This window comes from Catharus ustulatus, chromosome 3 (assembly GCF_009819885.2).
Source record: "Catharus ustulatus isolate bCatUst1 chromosome 3, bCatUst1.pri.v2, whole genome shotgun sequence".
In the NCBI taxonomy this organism is placed as follows: domain Eukaryota; kingdom Metazoa; phylum Chordata; class Aves; order Passeriformes; family Turdidae; genus Catharus; species Catharus ustulatus.
In genome coordinates this window covers 69,653,554-69,671,777 of record NC_046223.1, presented here as the reverse complement: position 1 = coordinate 69,671,777, position 18,224 = coordinate 69,653,554, and the positions used below count along the sequence as shown (strand labels likewise).

The 18,224-nt window shown below is 38.8% G+C and overlaps 1 protein-coding gene across 2 annotated transcripts in view; it reads right to left on the bottom strand.

The window, feature by feature from the left end:
- Positions 1-2,954: 2,954 nt before the first annotated feature.
- Positions 2,955-18,224, bottom strand: part of HS3ST5 (heparan sulfate-glucosamine 3-sulfotransferase 5) — a 191,491-nt gene continuing 176,221 nt past the window's right edge. For both annotated transcript variants that reach the window (XM_033056010.1, XM_033056011.2), the window contains exons 3-4: positions 10,089-10,227; positions 2,955-4,707 (exon numbers count right to left, since the gene is read on the bottom strand). In XM_033056010.1, the coding sequence (XP_032911901.1) occupies positions 3,777-4,707; positions 10,089-10,195 (1,038 nt within the window). In that variant the 5' untranslated portion in view covers positions 10,196-10,227 and the 3' untranslated portion in view covers positions 2,955-3,776. The remainder of the gene's footprint in view (positions 4,708-10,088; positions 10,228-18,224) is intronic.

Below are 18,224 nucleotides of genomic sequence, written 5' to 3'. Positions count from 1 at the left end.
ATGAAAGCAAAGACACCACTCCCTGTAACATTCAACTCCTGACCTCCACTTCATGAAGAAGGGTCCTTTCTGAACTTCTGGTCTCTGTAGTTTTCTCAGTCTGTACTAAAACCAGCAGAAGTGATCTGTGGGACTGTCATAAAAAAGGTGTCTGTTATCGCAGGGTTTCAGTAAGTTAAACAAGCTTCCAGCATGAGTTAGATCGGCTATCCAGGGAGTAAATATGTTCCCTGTATTACTTCCCTACCCTGGGTTTGAACAGTGGCTGGACTGGCTTATGACATTGGGGTTCCACTTTCTCTGTACAACACTGAACAAATGGGCAGTACTTAATAAGAACTAAATGGTAAAGAGACATTTTTCACAGGGTCACAGCATAGTTGAGGTTGGAAGGGAAATCCAAACGGATTTCAAATGGAGACATGCAAAACCAGTTGCCCAGGACAATGTAAAAACGGCTTTTAAGTATCTCCAATGGTGGAAAATCTGCAGCTTCTCTGGGCAACACATACCAGGCTTTACCTGCACAATAAAAAAGTGTTTCCTGATGTTCTGATGGTGGTCTCGTGTTTTCAGCTTGTGGCCATTGCCTTTTAAAAATCTTGGACTATTATAATGAAATGTTGCCAAAAATGGCGTGTCTCTTATTCTTAGAGATTGTGGCAAAAAAAGGAAAAATCCATTAACATAGGGTATGTGCATTTCCATCATATCTATTCCACTTTCCTGAAGAAAATGCAATATAGTGGGTTAATGGTAAGTGAATCTCTGATCTCCAAATATTAGTCCTTTATTTACGTATGTATTAATTTCTGAAAACATAATTTCAAATTAATCTCTGATAATCCTTTATACTGCAAATTGTTGTCTTGTGTATTTTCAATAACAGCTGGGAAAATCTGATAAAAATACACAGAAATATTAGCTGTTTAATCCGAAGGCTTATTAGAGCTATGAGTCTGTAATTTTAGAGTACAGAAAATAGACAAGATGTAATGTCTTTAGAGAACTAAAATACCACAAGTTAACAGCTGCAAATTCGTATAGCTGTGCATCACTTTGAAATCATAATCTCAAGATAAGAATGCTCTTCCCAGTCTGAGCACTCATGATCAATTTGAATACAAATGATTCACTCAGGATTTGGAAAGTAAAGCAAAGAGGTTGAAGTGAATTATTCAGAAATTTCTCCTGAAGAGGAAAATACCATAAGGTCAGGACTTCACAAATTGATTATGAACACTGAGGAAAAATCCCCATTAACCTAGGAGAATGCTTTGGGTGATGTGTTGTATCTATGCATTATGAATCAGTTTTGAAATTTTCTCTTCACTGGGTTGTGTCCAATAGACTTGACAATATTGCATTGAAGGCTTAGTGAATCAGTCTCCTGCTCTTTTAGTCTTCTTAATATACATTATAATACCTTCAAACCCTTTTGCCTTCCTTGCTGTTCCTGACTATTCTGTGCATTTTTGAACCAGATTTGTCTAAGATATAGCCTAAATTTATCCACGTCGCTCCAAAGTTGCAAATGATAATCTGGAGTTAAGCCAGCTGATTTTAACAGGAATGTGCGTAGTTGTGCCTTGTAGATCACAGTCTCTGTGGCTCTTCTGATCAAATGCAGAGAGATATTATTTTCAAATGCATATCTTGTGCTTGGAGGCAACTTTGACTTAACTAATTTGTCCCTTTCATTGAAAATACATTTCAGCCTTCAGTCAGTTTGTAGTCAGGACTGTATGAAGTATCACCCGAAGTATCACCCAAAGTATCATCCAAAGCTGCCTGGAGCCTGTCTGCCCACCTGAACGCTATGAAAAGGTTAAAATGGATAAAAACTCCCTGTTTAACACTATTAGGTAAGTTAAATATCTGTCTTTTGTCTGGAAGCAGGCAAGATAAATGGTTCTTATACAGAAAAACAGTGAGTTATATTGTAGCTACTGCAGAGAATTTCACATATGCTCTGCAGTGTTGTGCTGGCACGGCTCCGATGCAGCATGAAGAAAGGGCACATTGCTCACAGTGTTAGCACATATGATTAAAGATAGAGGAAGACAAGAAGCAGTCTCTCAGAAGAGTTTTAAAAAACACTTATTTAGAAAAACCCATGCTTCCAAATCACTGAACAAAATAAACAGCCCATGGGGAACACTTGATCTTATTATAATCTGAACTACCAGCCACTCTGCTGCCATAGCCCAGACTATTCAGATGTTCTGGACACTTTCCAAAATTTCTGTCTCCATCAGTCTCTAGATGGTGATTTTAAAGTGGTTTGGATTTTTTTTTTTACTTCTCTTATTTCTTTTTTTCCCCTGTTTTAAAATACTTTTTAATTTGCTTTTGTTGTTTTTGCTTATGACTCTTTCAGAGCCATGCAACAAATAATGCATGAAAATATGAATCTCCTGAACTAATTTCTTGCCACTTATTGAATGGAAACATGAGCTATATGTTTATCCCAGTAATAACAATACTGTGGTTGCTTTCTTCAGAGCAGATGCATGCATTACCAGATGAAAGTGAAGGTATCACAACAGTCTTCTATGATTTCTGAAGCATCACCATCTTTTGGGGATGAAATCACCAAAACTTTTCTTCCGATTTTGTTCATCTCTCTGGTTTTTTTGTTTTAATGAGGGCTCTGGTTTTTTTTTATATACCTGGTTACAGTAGGCTTTTACAGTCATGTTTTATCCTCACAGGCAACTGCATTGATTTTAGCAAAGTGCCACAGCAGAACAGCAAAAATGTTTTTTGAGGTGAGCATTACACCAGGTTCCTAGAAGGATGAATGCTTTAATAAACCCTGCTTTGCCACATGTATCTGTTTTCTCAACTGTCTATAAACCAAGCTTACCTGAGAAAATCTCTCTCACACGCACCTATGATCTGTCCAAGCTAAGGAACCACACAGACATACATCAAGCAAAGATGAAAAACCATTGCACATATAGGTAATTTTAATCCATTCCTTTTTTAAATACCACAATAAATTTAATTTTCACAATAAATTAAATAGCCATATTCAGTTTACAAAATAGAATTACTTAGTGTGAAACCAGTATTTACAAACATTGTACACTATGTACACCATGTTTAGCTTTGTCGACACACAAGTATAGAAGAAAAAATTATTTGACCTTTTCTTGACACATGATTGACATGCTACAAGTGACACTATGGTCCATACAATAAAACAATAGTGCAAACTCACCACAGGAACTCTAAAACAACGTAGTTTGTATGAGATAAGATATTAATTTAAAATAATAAGAAAATAGTACTATTCACTCTCATTGTAAAAATTCAGCACTGTGCTTAAAGCGTCAGTATTCCTTTAGCAATACACATACCAAATATAGCCTCAAGATTATGTTTTCTCACAGCTTTACAGACTTTTGACAAGAATTTTCATGGCATAAACTAATGTTCTGCTTAGATCAATAAGTATGTCACATGAACACTTCACTAATTGAGAGGAACACTGACCCTTTTAACAGTGTCTGACTTTGTTTCCCTAAATACCTCCTTTCCCTTTATTATTATATCTTAAAAGATGCAACTATATTGACAGTAAATTTATGTTAGTTACTACTCTGTAGAAAAAATCGATCCCACCGTATATTTGGTCACACACTGCATTATGTACATGTATGCATGAAAAAAGTTACTTTGTTAGCCATATCTATGAAAAGTGCATATTTCAGCAGAGACATCCTATTGCATGCCTCAGGTGCAACAGAAAGTGTTTTATGAAGTTTAGTTTAGGGCCAGTTAAATGTCCTTCCCGTGATCTGGTAAAATTTTTGATTGAAAGGATGGAAGAACTTGCGCAATTTGGTAATGACAGAGGTATCCACCTCTGGATGGATGCGTCCCTTGCTACCCGCCAGGCACTTGTTAAAGACAATGTTAAATCGCAAGCAGTAAAACCCTCTGGTGGCATTGAAGTATAAATTGTACTGACTTATCCTTGGAGGAAGATTTAAGAACTTCTCAACCAGCTGGAGTTCTGGCAGTGGTTCTGTGATGAGCCGGTCTCCATCCACGATGTGAAACTGCTCGATTGGGAAGTATTTTAACCACCTCTCCAGATGTTTTGTGTAGATGCTGGTTCTCACTGCCTTATACTTAGTGTTCACTTCGCAGGTATTAGGATCAATAGCCAGCTTCTCAAATTTGTAGTAAGTTTTGTTCTTTCTTTCCTTGCCTTCCAGCACCTGAGTGTAATCAGAAATAGCTCTTGTGGTAGGTTCCCTGACAATGATCAATAATTTGATAGATGAGTTCATTTTGTAAATCCTTTCAGGTACTTCCTCAGTGATAAAATACGCGGGGCTTTTCTCGATTGTTATTTGATGAGGGTAAGAAAAAGGCATTTTTTTCCTGTACCACTCAATCCCCTTGGCATAATTTTCATCATTGTCAAAGAAGTGAATCTCTTGAGAAGCTTTGACCACTGCAGGGTGAAGGTTCAGCATCTCAAGTAGTGCTCGGGTGCCTCCTTTCCGCACCCCAATGATAATGGCCTTGGGAAGCTGCTGAACCAGATTGTGCAGTCGAATTTGTTCCTTGGTGGCATTGCCCTTTCGAAATTCATGGAGCAGACCTCGCTTGAACTGCAGGGCTCGCAGCGGGATTTCGTCCTGGCCACGGGGTCCAAAACGACCATCGATGGGGCAGAGGGGTTGCAGTCTGCAAGTAAAATAAGAGGTACTTGTAAAAATGAAGATATCTCTCAAGACAAGTTTTATGTATAAGGAAATCATGCTCTTGGAAACATTTTGGAATGTAATGTGATGTGCCCATTTTCAGCTTTTATATTGTTCTGCCGATGGCTAAATAATTTGTAGTTTTTTGATTATCAATCTGGCTTTTTGCTCTGATTTAGCTGGGAAATTCCTAACTTGACCCATCTGCACTTTGCCAGCATAGGAACTATGATTACTGTTCTTGGGTCTCCTTGAACCTCACCTAAACTTCCACATTCCTCATTATTTTGTGATGGGTTTGCAGTTCTTACAGCATTCTGAGATGAATTATATTTGAACATTTTGATCTGAAAATCCTGTTCATTTAAGTAATCTCTTTCCCACACTTTTCTTATTCTAGCCTGAAGTCTTTCCTGTGCTTTCCATTGTGTTGATCCAGACATGGCTTTTTTAGTAAAGAGGAGGAAAAGGGATGAAACCAGCTTTCTAAGCATCACCTTTCAATATTTCTCCTCCTCTTTACAATATGCCCAGTGTTTCTCTGCCAATCAGAACCAGAAATCCCAAGGTTTTGAATCAGATAAGATTAGCAAGGTACTAAAAGAATGGCAAGAAGAGTTTTTAAAAATGCATTTCTTGCATTGTTACCTCAGTGATTTCTTTATAATCGCTCTTGTGTCCTCCCACTGAACCTATTTTGTGTTTTATTATTTCTTCTTTTGCAACTGCATTTTTGTACTATTCTTTTGTATTCAGCTACAATTATTTCCCCTCTTTTCCACTTTCTAATTCTTCATTCTTGTGTCTGATACCATGGGATCCAAGAAGTGGTTCAGTAAGAAAAATGTGAAAACTTTACTTCTACAGAACCTTGAATAAACTCTCATCTCTGCTCTCAAATAAGCACTTTGGACATTATATAGACCAATATTTCACTGAAGATTAAATTGGTGTGTACAGAGAGCTTCCAAGGTCCTACAAAAATGTTATTACTAATTTTGTGGAGCCACGCTCTCCAAAGTTAAGGATATGTAAGAACAAAGGTTGTCTAGGCAATTTAGTGTGGGCTTGCTGTGCACATATATTATGATACAGTTCTTAAATTACACAGCCACATGCTATTATTTTTCACAGGACCCCTGCCTTAGCCAGTATACCAGATGGGCAATGCTCATTAATAGCTGTTTAGATATTCAGTATTTATTCTAGTTTCTCAGCATGTGGTCCCTCACTCATTTACTATATGTTATTCAAACCCTGCTTTCAAGACATAATTATTTATTTCTTTGCAGGTTTTCCATCCATCACTGCTTGTTGGGGTCTCTAATTTGACACTGATTCTAGGACAATGGATGGTTGGGACAAAGTAAGTTTGATCCCCCTGTCTGACCTGTTAGCTGTTTCCTTGATTATCCAGATGCTGAGAGATAGAGCCTGTCCAGACAGAGCAGAAGAAACAATCCATATGACATTCCTGGGTTCACATGAGCTCTAGCTAAATCCTACAGACTAATTAGAAAGTGTAATGCAAAGTGAGCTCCTGTTATTTATTTTCTCAAGTTTCTAACTTCTATTCCTTTGCTCTCTACCATCTACTGAAAAAGCCTGACTTAGTGGCGAACCCTGAATCATTGAAATGCTGATGCAAACCTGCCCATATTAGAAAAAAAAAGGAAGAAATATCTTGACAATGCTACAATTTGGTCAGACTGTGGTGTAGCTGGTGAGAGTCTTAATGCATCAGAAAGGTGGTAGTTAAAAGCATAATAAACAGAAGCTGCAATTGCTGTCTCTGTTCTCGTCCCTCTCCTTCTGTGTATTTGTTATTTGTTTTCAAGCAAAGAGGATTCCACAACAGCAGTTCCAGACCCATCTCAACTAATTTTATCTCTTGCTCAAAAAGACAGCTAGCACTGCCTTCAGTGTAACACAACAGCTTGTCAAACAGGGTGGTTTCCTTCAAAAATAAATAAATACTCAAGATATCCTCTAGCCTAAGGGAAAAGATTGGATGTTGTCAAAAGTCCTTCCTCAGCCTTATATTTCAGGGGTTTTTTTACTCTTTCCCCCTGATTGTACTCTCTCTAAACAATAAAAAAGTAATTTTTAGAAGGTCTTGGCAGTGGTGAATAAAGGGCAGATCCTTGTGGTTTAATCCAAGGTGTAACTATTTACTCTAATCTTGCAACAAGCTAATATTCTTGATTGTCCAAGTAATTTTCCCATTAAATAACAGTTCTTTGCTAAGAGTATATGGCACTTACTATATCACTGAGTCGCTCTCCTAAAACAGGCGATTTCTCAAGCTGCTACAGTAAAACTTCACAATTACAGTAATTTCACGACTATAAGGAGCACCCTTTTGACTAAAATTTTGGTCCAAACCCGGAAGTGCACCTTATAGTGTGGTGCGCCTTATTTAATGTACAAAGTTGCAAAATTTGCCAACCCAGAAGTGCGAGCCGTGAGCTGAGCCACGAGGGGGGGGTGGCGCCACGGGAGCGCCGAGCTGTGACGGGGGGCGGGAGTGGGTGACCGTGGCCAGCAGGAGCCGTGTGGGACCAGGCAGCCGTGGGCAGTCCCCAGCCAGCAGGAGCCACATGGGGTGGGCGGGACCAGGCGTCGCAGGCAGCCCCCGGCCAGCAGGAGCCGCGCAGGGAGGGAGGGAGCAGGCAGCCCCACACCAGCCCGAGCCGTTGGCAGCCCTGAGCCGCCCCATGCTGCCCTGAGCCATGGTGGCCCTGAGCTGCCCTGAACCGCAGCAACCCCGAGGTGTGAGCCATGGCCACCCCGAGCCACAGCAGCCCTGAGCCACAGCTGCCCTGAGCCCTGCCTCACCAGCCGGAGGTGGGAGGGAGTGCCAGGGCCCGTGCACGGGGAGGGCACCTGGGGCTGCATTTAAAGGTTACACCAATCTGTGAAAAATGTTTGCAAATTGAGCACCTGCCAGTAAACTCCACGATCGCGGGATTCCGTTTCATAACTTTGTTGTGCACGGCATGGATCTTCACTGCAAAATAAAAGTGCGCCTTATAGTCTGATGCGCCTTATATGATCTACAAAGTTGCGAATTTTGCCGACTCCCGGGGGGTGCGCGCCTTATAATCCAGTGCGCCTTATAGTCGTGAAATTACTGTACTCTTCTTGAGAAAACCTGCCATAAAACAATTCACCTCCAGGAAATGTATGTCTGAAAAGTTTCCAACCAGCTGAAGTAGGTCTGGGCAATCTTACTGAGCTATCTCACCTGATCCAGAATACTTGCTAATTTTCTTCCAATGGAGGTGTCACAGCCGCAAAAGATTATAAGCCTGGTTCCAGCAGAAATAGTTTGTAACAAGGAAATCAGCTGTGGAGGCTGCTGATACTGCCAATCAGGGAGTCAAGTAACTTAAAGGCTAATTCAGATACTCTCAAAATTGCCACAGAATCTATTTGAGCTTCCACATGTAAGTCAGATCCATACACTCAGGAGCTGAAGGAAGGTGGCTTCCCCTGGAGGGAAGTGCTCATCTTATCAGATTTTATGACTCAATGAATCAGATAAACTAGTGGTAATTTCTCTTTGGGCCTAAGGAAACTCAAGACGCTGCCATTGGAGAGCCTAATCTGAGGCTATTAAACATGAGCCATCTCCAGCTCTCCTGTTCAAATTAAATCAGCATAAATTAAGCATAAATGAATCTGGATTTCTTCCTGAACAATTAGTTATTCCAGAGTCTGTGTAAGCCACTCGGCATCCTTTTACTGAGAAATTCAACAACGATGAGGCAGAAGAATATTTCTAGCTAATTCATCTCTGTCTTGTCCTTTCTAGTACTTCTTTCTATTTCATAACAAGTCCATACACAGGACTGCTTTTTAGCAGTATGGTATTCTGCACACTGGGTAAAGCAAAAGAACAAAACTGAGTTTTACTGCCATTGGCAACACTATGTATGAAACCAGCAGAATTCATTGCTGCAGGAGGTCAGTGAGTCAAATACTGTGGCGAGATAATTTTATAGCTATCAGTAAATTCTGTAGATGTGCGACCATAGATAATAGGAGAAGGTTAATTAGATTTCATGCCTCTGAGAATAAAATATAGTTTTGCAGGGACCAGTAAGAATTTCTGTCTCCATTTGCAGAATCACATTAGTCTCAGTGAAGTTTCTACTTCTGAAGTATCAGAGATGGTTTGACCACCAGGGGAAAGAAGATATAAGTTCCAGGGCTTAATGTGCAATGCACTTGTTCCTAGATCAGTACAAGGTCTCCTTCTTCTGGAGTGGATTTGAGGAGTAGAAGAAGGCACCCAGTGACCACCAATGGAGTGCATTGTTACCTAGCAATGGACAGTAGGTAGCTCTGTTCTAATTTTCCAAGTGCTGCATAGTCATGCAGCATTGTGTAGCAATTTTGAAACCAACTGATATGTTGCATCATTTAAAAGAAGGATTAGAATACAGCTTTAACACTTGCAAACTGTCTATCAGCTTCTGGGAATCTTGTAATTTTTTTCATTAATTCTATTGAAACAGCTTTTTTTTTTTTTTTTTTTTTTTTTATTTTTTTTTTCCTCCCAGATGTGTTGTGCCTTTGTGTTGCACCTCCCACAGCAATCCCAGACCATTTCAAAGCTGACAGGGACAGCAGTGTCAGTGCAGGTAGCACTACTGCTCCACTGTTGGAAACCAGTCAAAACTCAGCCTGGTCAGAAGTGCCAAACACTCTTTGATTTTCTCTGCTATGTTTTCTACTACTCTCCAGGAAATCATTTGCAGAGAAAACCCACTTATTTAGCACATTCAGCTACAGAAAATACCAGCTAATTAACATAGTTAAAATTCTCAAACCCTGAAGCAATCTTTCAAATGAAATAGTATTCAAAACTTGACGAGCTGCTCTGCAGGCTCATACTTAATTTTAACTACCACTGTAGCACATTAATTGCTTGGTCACAAATTTAGAAAAGGAGATGTATAAATGCATCATAACTGTTTTGCTGAAACTAGAGGTCAACACACAGATGTACACAGGCGAAATGAGCTACTGTAATGACATTTTTACTGGATGCTGGTTTATTTCTTCTCTGAAAACAAGTGTCAGTATGCTCAGAATACAAATGGACAGACAGAAAAACTTTGACAGGGATGACTGTAACTATTTTTCCTACTCTCTTCTCTAAAGGGTAGGAATAAATAATGAAAAACACTATTAAAATGGCCAGTCTTTTCTATCTTCCTATACAAGTAGACTCTAAATGAAAAAAAAAAAAAGCAAACTAAAACCCAAAGAATTAAAGAAATCAGACCCTTGAAGCAAAAAACTCAGACAATCTTAGCCCATTCTAAATAAGAGAGCAGCTACTTAATGACTTACCTATCCAAACTCCCAACTCTGGCAACTAGATATAGGAGACTTCCAATAGCAAGGCTGCCTAGCACAAAGAGCTTCTGTCTCAGCAACGCCTGCTGTTTGAATAGCATGGCCCTCCATCAATCTTCAGGACTTCTTCAGTCTGCAGAGACAAGAACACATAAAACTCTCATCAGAAAGCAATAGAAAGGATAATGTTTAATCAGGTGTTGCAGCTGATTAAGCCATTCTTGCAAAATCTAAAATAAGTAGTTAAATTTTTTTTTCTTCCTACTGTTTTCAAGTCCCACATGGAGTGGGATGTATCTGGAGTGGGATGATAATTCTGGAAGTGACTGTTCAGCTCCATCCACCATTACTAGGGCTGTTGGATAGCCACAATGTAGGTCTTGACTGCAGAAGCTCATATTGTTATAGGATATCCTGTTAGCTAAATGTGTTTAGATTTTAAGCCTTTCAGAACCAGACAGAGTTAGATTTCAAAAGAGATTTAAATGCCCTGATGTCAAGTAAGGCTGCAGTAACCAGGAGTTAGGCTTGCAGGTCCTGTGTGCAGTTTATGAAGGCATGTTTACTCTGTCTCTATGATTATTAGTCTGTATGCTGGAAAGAAATCTAAAAAAACAGTCCAGGTCCATGCCAGCAAGTCAATTATGGTAGACCTGAGAAGTAAGTAGCTGGGGTGGGCACAATAATGATTTTTCAGCATCAGTGTATTTTATCATCTGTGTCTGTGCTGGGCATCAGTCTGATCTGTTCTGTGGAGAACAACTTAAGCTCCTCCCGTGCATGACACCAGCCTCGACTGCCACCTCAAGACATGATGGGACACAAACTGTCACTCTTGAAACAAGCATGCAACGTCCCCAGTTTTTAGCAATACCAAAGCATATATTTAAATTTCTTTTCCTGATGTGCATCTGAATCCCATAGTTGAGCATTGCTTCAAATACTGTAGTTATGAGTCAGTCAGGAATAAAAATACATGACTTTATGCCAAGAGGATTTAACCAGGAGGTTCCTAGCCAAGATAGAAAAAAGTGCTGAATAAAACTGTCTTTAGTTTGACTTCTCTTCAAACATTACATTTGTGTTCTGGACTGCAGATCTCTTTAGGACACTCAGACCTGGATTCCTAATACATTCTTTCATGAACTGAGGTGAAAGATCAGCTCCTCCTTTCAGAGCACAGTCAAAGATGACATGGTTCTTCATTCTGTACCAGTTCTGAGCTTTCTTGTAGATATGCAGGAGAATTAAGTTCCAATTTTTCACTGTCTTGGGTGGGGTGAAGCCGTATCATCTACCTACCTACCTAAAAGAATTCTTTCATCAAATTGATCTTCTTGATAAAAAAATCATAAATATAAACTGTAATCACCTGAAATACTGATCCAAAGTCTCACTCCTTCTGTCAGGGAATGTCTACTGTATTATGGAGTAGTATGAAGGGAAACTTTTTTCCCCAAATTTTGGCTGGACTTATTTTGAACAATTTTTGATGTCATGTTTCTTAAGTTTACTACAGCAAAGCTTCTTTTGCAGAACGTTTTCTTCTTTTCCAGCCTCAGGACTCACATAAAGCAAGACTGGGATAGGTTATTATAAGCACGAAGCTATATACAGAGGCAGAATTTTTGGTGAGAGTACAAGATTTGACTGGCCACTGCTAAACACAGCCTGAAAACATTTCTTTGTCCTGCCCATGCTGTTAAATATTTGGCCCAGAAAGCTCTCTTAAAAATCCAGGATACAGCCAGGAAGGAAATAGAAGCTGGAAACCATTCCCAGGAAGTAGCACTCACATAGCCTGCCTGCCCCAGTGCTGGCTGTGTTTGAAGGTGCAGAGGCAGGTAATTCCAAACTCGTTTTCTTCAAGTGTGGTTGAACAGCCATTCTGAAGCACGTTCATTTTAATGCTATTGAGAAAGCTTTCTAATTTCAGCCCACCATATCTTGATAAAAGAGCTATGCAATGCTGAAGGTCTGAGTCTGACCTGGTCTTTAAAACACTTCTGGTGCAATAATAATAACTCCTTATACAGGCAGGTCACAGCCCAGGATAACCTATCATGCAGAATAACTAATCATACAGAATATATTGCTTTTTACGTAGATGAAAGTAATTCTATAATAAGAATTCTTAGATAAGATCTTTATTGCAACAAGAATAATGTAAAACATAGAGTAAAAGGAGTTTGCAATGTAAATACAGAGACAGAAGAAGTATTACCATCCTTTAAAATATAAATGAGGAGCAGAGGTACAGAGAGATTAAGTGATTTGCTCAAGGTCACAGAGAAAACCTGTAGCACCAGTGAGATTCAGTCTGAATCCCTTTCTAGTGCTTTAAATACATGGCAAACTTTCATCTTTTTGTAATATACTTTTTTCCCCCAGAAAAATCATGTATAAATGAGGAATCCTATGCATTGAGCAAGCCAGAAAATATGTAGCCAAAGCTGAGCTATTAAGGAAAATGTACAGATGCTACACCTCTGTGCCAATATGTTACTGCTAATTACTCTTTTAACTATCTAATTTCAAAAAGATGAATGAGAAGGACATGAAGAAGAGGATGAATTTTCATTGGTACCAGTTTTAAATCTTTCAGTGCCGCTCCCTCTAAATGAAAGTTTCCCTTCAGTGCTGCAACAATTGCTTCTGGACTTTGTCTCTCAGAAAACATGTGCATATAGAACTCTCTATACATTAAAGTGCTCTCCATGAGTTCTCCTTTATACAGTCTCTTGGGCCCCACTTCAGTCCTGCCTGCAAGCCTTAGTGAGACTGGAGGTCATCAGGCCACAACAAAATCAAATTAATGTCTAGCTGTTTCCTGAAATAGATTCCACAAGGCCTCATGACCTCAATATTAATGTTTGAAATAAGAGTCAATACAAAAAAACCTACCAACCAAACCCCAAAACAAACACAAAGCAAATCAAGCAACCAAAAAATGCCCAAACCCAAACCAGTTCCAGTTTTATGTTTGTATGTACCTAAGTACAGAAAACTTTTCCATGGAATGACAAGTATTAAACACACACTAGAAATGTAAAGATCAAATGATTTATTTGTTTGTTTCATTTATTTTTCACTTTTAGCATCTAATTTAAAGGCCATGGAAAGAGTTTTATTCCAGAGAGGAGGTCTCAATAAAACTTTTCCTAGATGCTAATTTTTTCCTGAAAAAAAACATAGAAAAATTTTTTTTTGACTCCAGAAAAGGCTACACCTTGAAATGGATGTACTGAGACAACTGTGTGTGCCAGAGGAGACAATTGAAAAAACATTTCTCTTTAAGACACAGAGTTAATACAACCAGAATGTGATTAAGGTGAAGATTCCTAAGGCTAAAATGTTGCTGGAGACTAACATGGCAACACTTAAATGAAATGGAAAGAAAAAATGAAAAGGAAGAAATTAAAATTCTGGGACATATTATCAGGTGCACAAAGTTTTCTGTAAGGAACACATACTTTTAAACTTTACAAGAAGCTAGAAGGCAAGATAAAATGTAATCCAAAGTGACAAGATTTTTAGCAGTTATTTGAGGCAAATAAGGGTGTTTTTAAAAAAATTTGCTCTCTTTTAGAGGCTGGATCTGAACTGTCACAAAAGCTGCTGACCAGTGGGAGGAGGGTTGGAAGAAAGCTGCAGGCAAAACTTTCCCAGTAGCTGTATGCAGAATGTGGAACCTCCTACCCAAAGAGATGACAGCATACAGCTCCAGTGAGCTTACATAAGAAATACCTGTCTTGGACAATTTAGTTAAATATGCATACTAGAAAGGTTTTCCCTAGCTATCTGAGAGAGAGTCATAATGCAAAAAGAGCAGCACAAATTACTGAATGCATGATTTCTAGAAATGTGTGCAACGTCACATATATTTTAAAACGTGATTTGTAAATTATATCTAAATTGAAAGTAAAACGTGTTTTGTGATTTCATAGGTGCATCTGATCTAAACTGACATGGTACAGTTCAATAAAGAAACATGAGAAGGTAACCTTACCAGTGCATTGAAGTGAATACCTCGTTTAACTCCTTTCCCTACATTCCCATTTTGCTGATGAGAGGATTAGGATTACTGAGTGAATTGCCAAGAGAAGACAGTGCAACTCTGTAGAACTCTGATAATAATACCAACTGAAAAATAGACGGACTGTTCCTGACAAGATGAAGGGATCATGGATAAAGGAAGAGAGTGGGTATGCCAGACAAATAAAGTAAATTGTTTGTGAACTGTTGTAAAAGTTAGTTTTTGGTTCAAGTTATGTCAAAGCCAAATGAGCAGGAGAAAACAGGAAAAGAAGCATAGTAGTAATGATGGCATTACTGATAAAAATCTGAATTGTGCAGAACCACAGAAAAGAGAATCTGCTGCTATAATTACTTATTCCAATAAACAGACAATGAACCAAGAAGTTCACCAGGAGGAATTTGTTTGCAAATAATCAAAGGGAAATTTTTGGACGCATGGAGTAGAGAAGAGATGCTATAGATAAATGAATAGCATGTGGTTGGTTATGAATGGAAGTATAAGAAACAACAACAACATCTTTTCTTTTGGCAAACAGGCTGAAGAGATACAATCCTGGCAGAGTTATGTGGTTAATCAAAATTACATACAAACCAAAGGCAAATATGCACAAAGGAGGCTGGAAAAATAATAAATAGGAGGCAATTCTTATTAGAATTTATTGTTTGGTGTGTTTCATTTTTTATTTTTCACACCAGCAGGGGTCATCTGTTGACCAACAAATACTTGTTGTCATACACTGCAGAAAGATCTTTGAGTTTGTATGGGATTTAAACGCAGTGATAGGAAACCAGTCAGGGAACTTATCACTGGGCATGTTTACACTATGTCTCTTGAATGTTAACTGCAGTTTCTTCCATTTTTCACTGTCACTAAAATTCATACAAATAAAGCACTTTTTCTGGAGTATAAACACAGTGCTTGGGAAAGGAGGGAATTTATGCCTCAAATTATGTCCATTCTCATCAGCTCATGATCTTAGTCATGGTCTGCCTGGAACAGCCAGTCATGTTACCGCTCCTGCTTCTCCTCCAAGCCCTCCCCACTCCCTTTTTCTGCCTCACTATTGAGGAAGGTCTGGGCTAGTGGCAAGGAAAAGATACAGTGCTGCTTCACTTTTCCCTCAGTAGCCTGCGCTTCGCTAGTTTCCTTAATTGCGGCAGAACTATTCCACCACGTGAACAGTATTAAAGAACTAGAATGCTCATGATGAAGCAGAACATGATTTTTCATTAGAAAGAGGATTTTTCTTTCCTAATAGCATTGAATGGTCTAAGAAGAGACAAAATTCTTCCTTTTTCTGACACAGTAAAATGAAATGGATAATGGGAGCTGAAAGATTTGAAAATACCATATTTTTTAGGGAATGATAAAGTACTGACCAGGCAGAAAAGGAGCTTGGATTTTTTATAAATTTTTTTTCTTGATGGTTCATATTTCAATATAAACAAGAAATTTAATTCTCATGAGTAATTCAGTTTTCATTTTTTCTCTATAGCATAAGACTGAGATAGGATGAAATAAGATTAATGCACACTTGCTCAATTTGGGTTTCAAAGGAAGAAAAGAAGGAAATACAACACGGAAGAAGTTCACAGATTCATGCAAGTGTCCCTGTGTACTAGACCTCTCCTTTTCTTCTCATGACTCATATTGACTGAAATAGTGGAGATGAAAATGTCAGCAAATCTGGTGGAAAACAATAAATAATGCAGATAAACTCCAACATAAAGATTTCCTATAGCATTATGCCACGGATGTGACAATAACCTAAAAATACCCATTTTTTTGTCTGCTATTGCAAAGTTTTGAGATTTAGGACTCTTTAAGCTGCCCTTGAAGCCAGTTCTTTGTTTAAGGAAGTGGTAAAAGCCTTTCTCCAAAAAAGCTAATAGACTCTGAGACCACCCACAAAATCAGCATCTGTATGTGGATACTAGATAAGAAAGCGTATGTTCATTTCTCAGAATTTAGCACACTATCAGTGCTGAAAGAATATTTGTGACTCATAATCCCCCATCGAGGCTGGCTTGGGTGGTATAGCCAGATATCTGTATTCTCTTGAGTCTATAGGATGATAATGACCATTTATTTAGCCCACTACCCACAGGAGATTTCACTCCAGACGCACTGAAAACTCACCTACCCATAATTGTACTATCTCTAGGAAGCTGCTGTCCCCCAAGTGACAACAGTACAGAAGACCATAACCAGTTCTTTATCACATTCCATTCTCAGCTTGACCCTTCCTTTTTTTCCTTTGGTGTTTTTTTTTTTTTCCAATCTCACTGAAAGACATTAAGCAATATGGTGTTGGGAAGAGAGAAACAACTCAAAAGCTTGCTATTGACTTTGTGATGCCCTGTGCCAACAGATCCGCTGCCAGATTGTCAGAGTAGTTAGGAATCTCAGGCGCTTTGATGCCCTTGAGGTCTCAGGCACATCTGCTTAGGAAAACTGCCTTATTGCATCTGAGCCCTCGAGGCAGGCATTCTGCTGAATGATGACTGGGTTGCCATGATCCACGCTTAGCTGCAGTGCTCCAGGAACATTTCCAAGCACATAGATCTTAATAGGATTTCATTAGTCCAAAATACAGATGCCTGTCTCCTTGCCAGCATCCTGAGTATATTACCCTACGCTGCTCTTCATAGAGTATGAGATTAATCTGATAGGGTTGGCCCTTTTCTATGGGTTAATGGTACTTCCCCAGCTACTTCCCTCCTTTTCTTCTGAAATGATCATCTTCCTGAAATGGTCACCTTCCTTGTCTGCTCCATTTCTCAGGAATGGTGGAGCTGATGGCACTAAGATAGAAAACCTGTGGAAATGCAGTTATGGTTATAGAGAGATTATAATCTATACTAATTTCACAGTCTTTAAAAGACAATACCAGCCTTGTTTCTTCAAGCTGGCACTAAAACAACTGCAACCAAAAATAACAATAATACAGGAAAACGGAAGTTGAGGAAAAAATTCAGTGACATGGAAGAGGGCAGCAATGACTACAAAGTCAAAAGAGGAATCATAAAGGAAGACCAGGAGTAGCATCACGTTAGGAATAAGCAGTTTGTTTTCAGATATGGGAAAGACTTAGAGAAGATTATGAGTCTTCTGAGAAAAAAGTAAACTGGTAGATATCCAAAACTTTCTTATTTTGTCCTTCATTTAGGGTGCAGTCTTTATCATGAACAGTTTCACTGAATTGAGCAGGATAATAAGGCAGAGAGGTATTGCTTAATACGATTTAGTGTGAAATAAAGTTACCTTTTGTCCCATACTAGTAATTCTCAAATGTTCTTTTCCACTACGTAGAATCATGTCCACAGACTACACAGATTATTGTTTTTTTTTTTTTTTTCTTGGAAAAATTACCCTTTCCCAAATAATATCACATCTGAAATAAGACATAGGGAAAACTGTTTGAACATTCCTTAATTAATTGAAGCTGGCAAATAATTTATATTAAATTTCTCTTAGATATTAGGCAAAATTTATATGGCCTTCTTCAACTTCTTGCAGCTCTGTTTTCTGGTGACTTCCCTTCAGAAAAGCAGCAAAACTGAACTAAATTCAGGACATTACTAGGAGTCAAAAGTGATGATGGGATAACTAACAGCAAAAATGTAACTGCGCTGCAAATATATTCTGAAAGCACACTGCAATTACAGTAAACCCATCTCTGTAGATTTTTGCTTCTGGTTTTTACCCCCATTGAGAAAAAATACCATTGTGTAAGAGCACCCTCAGTGCTTCTGTGTAGTTCATATCAGTGCATAGTACACTTAGTTATCTCTTTTCTCTTATCCAAACTCAAATTCTGAGCTACCCCATTGCTGATGAATAGACATCACACTGTCTAACACAGAGCACCTACTTGTTCTGATCAGTGCGTCTCTGTCCTTTACTCAGACCCTTTATCTGAAACATGATCAGCTCAGGCTGCTCTCTGTAATCTCGTATGCAGGCTAAATTTCATAGCTTCTGTATCATAATTGTCCCAAAGATTCAGTCTGTTACACATGTATATAAGCCTAAGTTTTTCCTGTGTGCTCCCTTCACCGTTTTATCTCAAGACCACTGCAGTGGCCTTT